The sequence below is a fragment of the Erinaceus europaeus genome, chromosome 17, assembly GCF_950295315.1.
Source record: "Erinaceus europaeus chromosome 17, mEriEur2.1, whole genome shotgun sequence".
Classification (NCBI taxonomy): Eukaryota; Metazoa; Chordata; class Mammalia; order Eulipotyphla; family Erinaceidae; genus Erinaceus; species Erinaceus europaeus.
Window position 1 is genome coordinate 12,930,515 of NC_080178.1, and position 12,312 is coordinate 12,942,826.

General features: G+C 37.4%; 1 protein-coding gene across 1 annotated transcript; it reads left to right on the forward strand.

Annotated features, from left to right (window-relative positions):
* Nucleotides 1-3,776: 3,776 nt before the first annotated feature.
* Nucleotides 3,777-4,718, forward strand: LOC103116544 (olfactory receptor 4C11). The gene has a single exon (XM_007526443.2). It carries the CDS (start codon nt 3,786-3,788, stop codon nt 4,716-4,718), a length of 933 nt encoding a protein of 310 aa, XP_007526505.1. The 5' UTR covers nt 3,777-3,785.
* The last annotated feature ends 7,594 nt before the right edge of the window (nt 4,719-12,312 follow it).

A 12,312-nucleotide genomic window follows, 5' to 3' on the forward strand; every position in this document is an offset into this window, starting at 1 on the left:
GTGGTTTCTCTAATAGACTGTTTGAGAGAGACAATGAAGGCTGAATTAAAAGCTTTCTAGAATAATAATAAAAAAGGGCCAAGGTATGGAAATACATCAGCAGAATGAGTGGGCCTGAGTTGTGATGTGACGATTCTTAGAAGAGGAGCTACATAACAAAATTCAGGATTTGAAAAATAATATGCAGTAAGCAGAATCAACATGAAAGCAATTGTGTACATATACTTGTATGCAAAATCCCACACAAACGCAGAATCGAGTAGGCACAGTAAATGGCAGTAGCACACTTCTTCCAAATTTAAAAACAACTTTGTATGATCCATCATTGCGACTCCTGAGCGTGTTTATCTCAATGGATTGAGAGAAGGCACTCCACTAGAAATTGTAACTCCTGTTCATAGTAGTATTGATAAAAGGGGTAAAATGTTAAAATCACTGAAATATGTACATTAACACAAGTAGATCAAAAGTGATACAAATACAATAAACACTACTCAGCATTATAAAGGAAGCTGTGCTTAACTTCAAATGCAGTGTAGAAATGTTTGATGATAATGATCTCACTCATGACAAGTTGAAAAAGCAAGATCAGAAGAGGAAACACTAAGTAGAACTTAGACTGGAGCTGGTGTATTGCACCGAAGTAAAAGGCTCTGGGATGAGGGGTGGGGAGATCAGGACCTGGAGTAAGATGGCAGAGGAGGACCTAGAGGGGGTTGAATTATTATGTGGAAAACAGGGAGATGTTATTCATGTACAAACTATTATATTTTACTGTCAACTGTAAACCATTAATCCCCCATAAAGAAATTAAAAAAAAAAAAAGAAAAGAAATGTTTGACGAGATGCTAAGTGAAGGAAACCATTCCGTTTTAATGAAATTTAAATTTTAGAACAGGTTTGTGTTTCAGGGATATAAGGCCTTGGTTGAAAATCTAAGATAATTCAGAGTTCTCCTAGTATCCTCTAAAATTTCTTCAATTAGGGGTGTGCATTTGAATTGTGTATCAATTTTTGACACAATTGTAGATATCGTTACTAATTTTTTTCTTCAGGACCTGGTGTACATGAGATTTCACTAGTCAAGATTGACATTTTTCACATATAGACAGGTTTCATAGTGCCAAAGTTTTCCCCCAGTGCCAGTATTCCTCCATGTGACTGTGCCAGGAGCATGTCCAAATTATCTTGGGCCTTGTATGTAGCTCTTGTGCATGCAAAGACAGTATTCTCAGGGCCATTGGTGGCTTGCCTGGTTGTGCTCACATGTTACAACATACAGGGACCTGGTTTCAAGTCCCCAGTCCTCACCAGTAGGAGAAAAGCTTCATGGGTGGTGAATAAGGTCTACAGGTATCTTGCTGTCTCTCTCCCTCTGTATTTCTTCATTCCTCTCAAATTCTAGCTGTGTCTATCCAAATAATAAAGATAATACAATTAAAAAGACAGTGTCCTTTCTGGTGAGCTTTATTGCTGTCCCCTTAACACTCTTACTTTTAATATTTTTTAATGAAAAGACACAGAGTGAGAGAGACAAAAAGTCAGTGTGAGAGACATTACCCGAGCATATGTAGTGGCAGGGATTGAACTTGGAGCCTTACTGATGCAAGTCATTCTCTCTCCCACTGTCCCATTTCCTGAACCTCTTTGACATCATTTTTAAAATATATGTACATTATTTAATCTACTGTAATGCATTATTTTCCCAAGTACTGAATCTTTTTTTTTAATATTTATTTTATTTATTTATTCCCTTTTGTTGCCCTTGTTGTTTTATTGTTGTAGTTATTATTGTTGTTGTCGTTGTCGGATAGGACAGAGAGAAATGGAGAGAGGAGGGGAAGACAGAGAGGAGGAGAGAAAGATAGACACCTGCAGACCTGCTTCACCGCCTGTGAAGCAACTTCCCTACAGGTGGGGAGCCGGGGTTCGAACCGGGATCCTTATGCCGGTCCTTGTGCTTTGCGCCACCTGCGCTTAACCCGCTGCGCTACAGCCCAACTCCCCCCAAGTACTGAATCTAAAGTAACCTTTAGCATTCAATTTTCAAATTTTCAAAATTGCTCAGTCAATGCAAGTTTCTTCGACTTTTTGTTTCGTTTTAAACAATCTTAATACTGTGGAGAAGGAGGAACTATTAAGATATTTTGTATAAAGTCTTCAAATGTGTCTTTCTCTGATACTATACTCAAGATTAGACTGGACTGATATTTTATTGAGAGAAAGGATCTCCAATGTATATTATCATACCAGAACATGGCATCCAACTATAACGTACATAGCATTTGAAACTAACCTCTCTGAATTGTATTTAGCACATTTCATGTATGTAAATTTCCTTTTACTCCCCTCCCACCATACTATAGTCTCAGATAGAAAGGATTAATGCATAGTCTACACTAGACAAAAGAACATTTGAGGTGGAGTATCAATAAAAATATTTCAGAATTATTTTGTCTATTCTTTCATGATCATTTAGTAATTTCCCAATTATTTAAGTCATTATGATTTATAGATATTTATTTTTGGTTACATTATAGTTATGTGTGTGTTTTTTTAACACTTCTTTACTTTTTACCACTATAATCTTCTCCAGTGCATGTATTATATTCCCTACCCTCAGACCTCAGACCAAAAGTCAGACATTACTACCAATCCAGATTTATTTTACTGGTGGTAATTATAAGTCAAGTTCTAGGTACAAAATGACCTCCACTTTTATTTTACTCAATAACTAGAACCCCTTTGATTCATTTAGACACCATTAATTGCACGAACATGATACCACTTTTCATGATGTAATAAGATATATTGAAGATTAGGTTCTTTATAGCATCTGTCTTACAATTCTTAATTGGTAGGGAAAAGGACCCTTTAGGGAATGAACTTCCCTAGACTCCTATATTTTGCATCATTCATTTTTAAATACTCCACAGGGAAGACAAAAGGAGGCATTTACCAGTCAAAACCCTGTGTCACGGGTAGGTTTAAGAACATGTCTGATGAATCTGGGATCATCTTGGTCTGACTTCCGGAGTGCAGATGAGAATCAAAGCCACTGTGTCAGCAAAGGGATCATGGTTCTTAGTTTCAAGCAGACTATTAGAAGCAAATTTTCAAATTTCTCACTTGAATGGAAGCTGCTCATAGCCTCTGAAAGAAAAGAGGTCAATTTATCCTCTGCATAAATACTTAGAAAGATGTGGTAAGATTTATTTTGGAGATTAGCTAAGCTGCATTTTCTACTTGGAAAAAATTTATTTGGACACCTGATACATGGGCTGAGGGATGAGCTTTTAGAAATAATATATTTGTTTCAGAAACTATCCCATGAAGGTGACAAAGGATAATACACAGGCTTTCTTCTCAATATTAGCTAAGACCAGTATCACATGTATTGAATTGCATCTATAGAAAATCTCTTTATTCTTTCATTCATTCAAAAATAAGTATACCTACTTTTTTTCTTGATGCCTAAATTCAATAGTGAATAGATAAAATCACTTTCTGCATGTTACTTCATTTTGATAAATATCATTTTATGTCTATATATATAGGACTATGTATCTATATTTAATATATAGAGCTATACTGTAATGATAAGAGCAATATACATTAGAATGTGGGGCAGCTGGTTTCGCACTTGGTTGAGCACACATATTACACTAGAATGAAGTACCTATGCTGATTTTTTCATTTGACCTCTAAATTTACCATTTACTTCATTGTTTTTTTTTCTTTGCAGATTGGCTGTTTTGAACCTGAATTTTCTTTCAAATGAAACCATGCAGCAAAATAACAGTGTATATGAGTTTATCCTCTTAGGATTGACACAGGATCCTGACAAACAGAATATGATTTTTATAATTTTCTTCATTTTCTACATGGGAACTGTGGTAGGTAATCTGCTTATTATTGTGACCATAAAGTGCAGCCGGACACTTGGGAGCCCCATGTACTTCTTCCTATTTTATTTGTCCCTTGCCGATTTCTGCTTTTCAACATCCATTGCCCCGAGGCTAATAGTAGATTCTCTCCGAGTGAAAAAAGCCATATCTTACAATGAATGCATGACTCAAGTGTTTGCACTCCATTTATTTGGTTGCATGGAGATCTTTGTCCTGATCCTCATGGCAGCTGATCGCTATGTGGCCATCTGCAAGCCATTGCGCTACCCAACCATCATGAGCAGGCACATCTGCGTCATCCTGATTGTTTTTGCCTGGATAGGGTCTTTTATACATTCTGCAGCTCAGATTGTACTGGCTTTGAGGTTGCCTTTCTGTGGCCCGAATTTGATTGACCATTATTGCTGCGACTTACAGCCTTTGCTGAAACTTGCATGTATGGACACTTACATGATCAACTTGCTCTTGGTATCTAACAGTGGGGCCATTTGCTCCAGCAGTTTTGTGCTTCTCATGATCTCATATTTTGTGATCCTGCACTCACTGCGTAACCACAGTGCAGAAGCCAGGAAAAAAGCTCTGTCCACCTGCACTTCTCACATCATTGTAGTCATCTTATTCTTTGGTCCTTGCATCTTCATATACACACGCCCTCCAACCACTTTCCCCATGGACAAGATGGTGGCGGTATTTTACACTATCGGAACTCCCTTTCTCAACCCTCTCATCTATACACTGAGGAATGCAGAAGTGAAGAGCGCCATGAGAAAGTTGTGGCATGTCAAAATTATGTCAGAAATCAAGAGGTGAATTAAAGGGCAGGGCGATTACTTACTGAGGCTTTGGTGATTCTAAATATATCAAGTGTGCTAGCGAATGTCTTGGTTCACATGTTCAATATAGTTCAATGTGCCTAATTCCCTTACTTTTTTTTCTCTAGTCATTTTCCTTTAGATTAAAAATATCTCTGACAATATCTGTCTACATTTTCTTTTACAAAAAAAAAATCAGTTCTTTCACACTGACCAAATAGCACAATAGTTGTTACATGTAAGTGTTCTGACGGGGTAGCTCCTTAGGAGTCTTGATTCCTTCTTGATTCTTTATATAAGGTACATTTCAAACAGGTGTCCTGTTTTCTCTCTTTTTATTGATATTTTATTTTATTGTAGCATTAATGGTTTACATTAAAGTCTTTACCACATAGGCACAGCCTCTCCTCTTCCCTTGATAGGTGTCTAAGAGACAGCCCAAGACTCCAATGTCCCTTCATCCTCTCCTTTCTCTCCTCCCCAGAGTCCTTTGCTTTGGTGCAATACACCACACCCGGCCCACGTTTCACATTTACCATCTTTTAGTCTTAAATTCCACATATAAGTGAGATAATTTGTTATAGGTCTTGGTCTCTCTCTTTCTGGCTTGTCTCATTCAACATGATTCCTTCTACATCAGGAAATATATCTTCATGTACAAGAAGTTCAGTTTAATAATAATATATTTTACGAAATCCCATGCTATTGAATCAAAGGTTATTACATAATGTTATCCTAGATATAATCATATTGTTTCCTTGAAGTATTTTAATTTAAAAAAATTTATATTTATTTTTGCTTTTGTTGCCCTTGTTGTTTTTTTATTGTTATTGTTATTGATGTCATCGTTGTTAGGACAGAGAGAATTGGAAAGAGGAGGGGGAAGACAGAGATGGGGAGAGAAAGATAGACACCTGCAGACCTGTTTCACTGCCTGTGAAGTGACTCCCCTGTAGTTGGGGAGCCGTGGGTTCAAACCAGGATCCTTACTCTGATCCTTACTCCAGGATCCTTGAGCTTTGCGCCACGTGCGCTTAACCCACTGTGCTACCGCCCAACTCCCCTGTTTGCTTGAAGTTTTAAGTTGACTACATTATAGATAAAATCTTTCACATGTAGTATTTATTACAAAAGCTTTGATTTAGCTGCTTTTATGGCCGGCATACAGAACCTAGAACTCTATAACTCTGAAAGTCGAATATAAAACCATGTGCCATTATGATCAAATAAAGATTAAAAATACAAAATAAAGGCAATATTTGTTCTGAGATTGAATCATGGAAGGGTCAGACCTGCTTTGAGAAAATCATCTATGAAAATTATGTTTATCATATTTCTACCATGTTAGTGAAAGTAATACAGATATTCAGGAAATTTCCACTAATAAAATCAGAAATACTCTCTAGTTAGTGAAATTACAAAAAAAAACATCACTGGTATTAGAAACCACTCTGTATTTGTACTTTTCTAATAAAATGATAGTATGAATTGGTAACATAGAAATTGTCAGTACATTTTAATAACCCAGAGTTGGAGCAGCTCAGTAATAGCTGCACTTTGGACATGCATGCCAAAAATCACATCACAAACATTTTCTATTAACTTATAATGGTGTCTTGTTGTATACCATGTAGCTGGTAATTGTTAAATTTCTATTTTATTTTAATTTTATTTCTCACTGCTTTTCATTATCATTAAAACATCTCCCCAATACAATTACTGTTCCTCTTTCAAGAATTTTTGTAAAAATAAATCCAATAAAGTGACAAGAGCTTTCAAGTGTTCTTGTTTTCCTTTGGGGGACATTATAATATTTATTGAGATAGCCAGAAATTCAAAAGGAAGGAGCTGATAGAGAAGGGGAGAGAGAGATTCCTGCAGCCCTCCTTCACCACTCACAATTATGGGGTAATATGGGGGATTGAACCTGGAACTATGGAGCCTGCAGGACAGGAATGGGGAGAGGGAGTCAACCAAGTCGACCAAGTGCACCACCACCTGGCCCCAACATAGTAACATTTTAAGCATTCTGGCATAATGCATCTATTCAATCAATGATTTTGAAGTAGCCACCTATGCTTTTAAGAATCAACCTAGAGGAGAAAAGCTGAACTCTATTTAGTTTACACTCTTGCTTATTTAGTTGAGAAACCAAAACAACTCTCCATCGTGTGTGTGTGTGTGTGTGTGTGTGTGTGTGTGTGTGTGTGTGTGTGTGTGTGTGTGTGTGACTGTGATGAGAACATTTAAGTCCTACTCTTTTAGCTACTTTCATTACATGGTAGAGTATTAACCTTATTTTAAATACACTAAAGAACTATAGGAACCACACTATAGATTTGATCCCCAGAGGTTATATTTCAGAACTGGATGTTGTATCTTTTGATCAGATTACCTGATTCTCTCACCCCCACACTTCAGTCAGTGGTATCCAAAACGTGTATGTGTGTGTGTGTGTGTGTGTGTGTGTGTGTGTGTGTGTGTGTGTGTGTGTTTTAAGAAACATAAGTGGGGAAAAGTTTTTTTAATTAAATTATTATTATTATTATTTTACCAGAACACTGCTCAACTCTGGTTTATGGTATTATGGGTGATTGAACGTGGAACTATGGAGCCTCAAACATGAGAGTCTCTTTGTATAACCATTATGCTATTTACCCCTGCCCTAACTAAATTAAAATATTTATTTTGGTTAGCAACAGAGCAGTTGAGATGGAAGGGGGATTTAGAGAAGGAGAGATGTCAACAGCATTACTATACCGTTTGTGAAGCTTCCTCTTCCTTGCCTTCACACACAGGTTCATATGTTTTAGGGGTACAACTTCATACTTCTTCAAATGTACATTTTACTCACCACCATTTTGCCAGATTTTCACTATAAAATTCAGACATCACTGAGAATTTTTTCAACATAATTCATCAGGGAAATTGGCATGAATTTTCTTTTTCTGGTTTTGAAAATCGTGAGGACACTGACCTCTAAAAAATGGAAGTATTCTTTATTTTATTTAAAGAGGTGCATTAAATAATTAATTAATTAACTTATTTATTTCTAGAAACAGAAGAGGAAAGGGGATTCACCACAGCAGTGTTTTTCCCAGTTCCATGGAAACTAGGATTTAAACTTGCATCACATGGGCAAAGCATTCAGGTTCCCAAAGCAAGCCATCTTCCTGATGCAGAAGACTTCTAAAATGTTGTCAATAGTAGTTCTTTGAATGCCTGGCATGTTAACCAATGAAACCATTGCTTTTTTTCTATTATATTACTTATTATTTTTATTTTATTTGAAAGAACAGAGAAAAATTGAAAAAGGGAGGAGGGAGAGAGGAGAGACAACTGCAGCTCTGCTTCAACACTCATGAAGCTTACACTTTGCAGGTGGGGGGGCCTGACGTTTGAACCTGGATCCTGGAGCTTAGTAACATGTGTGTTCCATTAGTTGCACCACCACCCATCCCCTTAATATTTTTTAGAGTTGTTTATTTATGAAGAATGCGAGAGAAGCCAGAGCACAGTATAAGTAATGCTAGGTATCAATCCTGGGACCCCAAACAGTCAAACCCTGTGAACTACTAGTGAATCAACACCCCTGCTGGGAAGTCAGATAGTCTTGGGGATGTCTCTGTTGAAAGGTTGTTTTCAAATATATATATATTATTGGATAGAGGAGAGAGAAAACTGAAAGGGAAGGGTTAGGGAAAAAAGGAAGAAAGAGAAACACCTCAAGTCCAGGGGTGAGGGGGGGGCAGGAGCCCCTTTTCTCCTTCAGTTGTAATAGTAACTTCACTGGCTTAGATGCCCTGATTTTGCATAATTGTATAAATTATTATCTTCACTTTAGAAACAGATCCTTTTAGCATTACATCTTTTATTTCCTTTGAATACAATTGTCTGATAGTACTCAGGACTGTTTTCTTTCTTCTTTCTTTCTATCTTTCTTTTCTGCCTCCAGGGTTATCACTAGGGATCTATGCCTGCCTTACAAATCTACTGCTCCTGGAAGCCATTTTACCCATTTTGTTGTTATTATTATTGTTATTGCTATTGTTGTTGGATAAGACAGAGAGAAATCGAGAGAGGAGGAGAAGACAGAGAAGGGGAGAGAAAGATAGACACTTGCAAACCTGCTTCACCATCTGTGAAACGCAGCCCCACTCCGTCCCCCACCTCCACCCCCACCCCCACACAGGTGGGGAACCCGGGCCTGGAACATGGTTCCTTGTGCTGGTCCTTGAGCTTCTTGCCATAAGTGCTTAACCTGCTGTGCTACCACCCGGCCCTCCCTCCCTCCCTCCCTTCCTCCCTTCCTTCCTTCCTTCCTTCCTCCCTCCCTTCCTTCCTTCCTTCCTTTCTTCTTTTCTCTCTTTATTTTTTTATAAATTCTTTTTAAATATTTATTCCCTTTTGTTGCCCTTGTTGCTTTATTGTTGTAGATGTTATTATTGTTATTAATGTCATTGTTGGATAGGACAGAGAGAAATCAAGAGAAGAGGGGAAGACAGAGGAGGAGAGAAAGATAGACACCTGCAGACCTGCTTCACCGCCTGTGAAGCGACTCCCCTACAGGTGGGGAGCCGGGGGCTCGAACCGGGATCCTTATGCTGGTGCTTGAGCTTTGCGCCACTTATGCCTAACCCACTGCTACCACCGGACTCCCCTCTTTCTTTCTTAAACACTTTTCATTTCATGATTTTTCCACATCTTCATTTTGAGACTATACAAGTTCTTAAATATGAAGGTGCTCTTGATAGGTAGCATATATTAGAGCTTTGCTTTTGTAGAGATTTATTTTATTATCTTATATGAGAGCATTCAGAACACCACTCTGGTGGATGTGATATCAGGAATCTGAATACCTCAGGCTTACAAGTTCTTTATTCTTCCAGATGAGCAAATATTGCAGCTTAATCCATATCCATTTGCATTTATGACTTATCCCTACATTAATTGGCAATAAAGAATTGACATTAGTCATTTTCCTTTTAAGTGTTTCTTGTATTTCTTTTGTTATTCTACTCCTCTCTTGCTGTCTTCGTGTGTGTGTGTGTGTGTGTGTGTGTGTGTTTATTTGGTGGAACCAGTGTATCATCTATGCATAATTTTGATTTTATTAATTATTTGCAGTAACACTCTTTGATTCTTTTCTTTCTGTTTGTGTAAAATAGAAATGTTCATAGCGAGGTTACTGTGAACAGTTCATACAGTATGTCTTATTGTAGTAGTCTGCTTTATTGAGGACAACTTAATGTCAATCACCTTGATAAATTTGCTCCTAACTTCGGTCACTCATGTTCTTTATACCCCAAGCCATCTACCTACACTGACCCTATCAAATAAGTAATTTTTTATACTGAAAAAGAAAGAGACAGTGTAGGAGAGTTAGGGACCCAAGAATTGCATTTACTTTATCATTTTATTTGGTACCAGAGATCAAAACCAGGACCTCCAGCATTGTAAATTGATGAGTTACCTTACATTTTCCGAATGAAACTATTTTGTTACTTATAACAAACCTTCCCCCTCTTCAGCATTAATCTACTTCATTCGCTTTTGTCCTTGATATAGTTGGCCATCCTGAAACACTCAGAAAATGTAGATCCTGTTTTTGTTTGTGACTTTAATTTTAAAAAAATGTTTGAAAATATGTATTACACCAAATCAAAAAACTCTGGGAAAGAAGGGGGGGGGGAGAAGGTGAGGGGACATTGAGGGTCCTGGCAAATGGTGGTAGAAAAGGACTTAAGCTGGGGGTGAGAATATTTTGCAGAAACATGTTACAGAAACGAGGAATTGTACCAGGTGTCAGTAACTGTACTATAAACTGCTAACCCTCCATGCAAGGATTTTGAAAAAAAAATTACTGAAGGCTATCCAGATAAAATAAGTTAAATGTCCTACACTTAAACTGTTTATGATTAGCAAAGTAGGGAAACTTTAGGGAATAATAATTTCTAGAATGCTCACCTCTTGCATCATTATTTCATGAAGCATTCTCCCTGGAGTGTAAACATTAATTTTTTTTGTTATTTGTTCTGTGAAAAGCCTTCATAAAAAAACAGGATTGGCAGACCTGAGTCTAATTCAGGGGGTCATCTCTCAGGTAACTAACAGATTATATCTATCTTTTTAGTCATAAAGGCATTAATGCTTAATAGTCTAGCATAAAATTCTAACATGATTTCCAGGTCTTTAAACTTTACCTGCATATTCTGATAAAGAAACAAAATAGAAATCTATTTATTTATTTCCTTTTGTTGCCCTTGTTGTTTTTTATTGTGGTTGTAGTTATTGTTGTCGTTGTTGGATAGGACAGAGAGAAATGGAGAGAAGAGGGGAAGACAGAGAGGGGGAGAGAAAGACAGACACCTGCAGACCTGCTTCACCACCTGTGAAGTGATTCCCTTGCAGGCGGGGAGCCAGGAGCTCGAACTGGGATCCTTAGGCCTGTCCTTGTGCTTTGCGCCACCTGCACTTAACCCACTGTGCTACCGCCCGACTCCCGATTTGAAAACTTTTTTGATAAACACTGGTTATGTAAAATTGCATGGGGTCTGATGAGTGGTGCACCAGGTAGAGGACACACATTGCAGTTTCAAGCCCCTGGAACCCACCTGTAGGGGGAAGCATCACAAGCAGTGAAACAGTGCTGCAGATGTCTCTCGTTCTCTCTCCCTCTTGATTTCCCTTTCCCTCTCAATTGTTCTCTGCTTCTATCCAATAATATTCAAATAAATAAAATAAAGATTGATCATGTTAGTTTGGGGACAGAAGGATATTAAGTTTACCGATTTATTTAGATATGGGAGAATATAGAAAAGTACCAAAGATGAGTTTGATGGAAAGCATCCTGACAATATAAATTCTGACACAGAACAACAACATGCGCTAGGTCTAGGACTAGCTTAGATAATACAGAAACAAAGTTATAGCACACAGTTCCCAGAGAATTCCACTTCTTCCATTTCCAGGAGAAAATTTTAAATGTGATCTTTATATGAGGGTATAAAGTTATTATTCCAGGAATGCTTCTAAAATGATGTTATAAAAATATAATTTTCACTTATAACAATTCTATTATATAAAAATGGAATATATTTTTTCAGGGAATGTTCGAAGAGAAAATATCAAGGAGGGGACTAAAACCTGAAAGATAACATACCATGTATGAGGTAAGGCAAATCCTAAAAGTATTTTTGGAAATAAACAAAGCTGTTCTTCTTTTTTTTAATCAGTATGACATTCCTACCTAACATTCTTTTACACTTACTCCTGCATAAGGCTTCTATTATTTTTTTACTTAAGAATTGGAACATGGCATAGATAAATATTACTTTCTTTACATTGGGGGGAGTGAGATATAGGAAGCATGAATAACAGAGATTGGGTTTAAAGACTTCTCTCTCCCTTTCTGTCTGTATCTCTCTTTATCTCCTTTGAGATAGAGGGGGGAGAGGAAGAGAGTGAGAGAGAGAGAGAGACCACAGGACCAAAGCTCCCTTCAATACATTGGGTTGTTAACTTCTAAGTGGAACACATAACAAAGCAACACACTCACTATACAAGTGAGCTATCTCACCAGACCAAGACTC

Excerpts from the sequence above, each read along its gene's own strand:
- LOC103116544 (XM_007526443.2), top strand. The coding sequence starts at position 3,786 with ATGCAGCAAAATAACAGTGTATATGAGTTTATCCTCTTAGGATTGACA.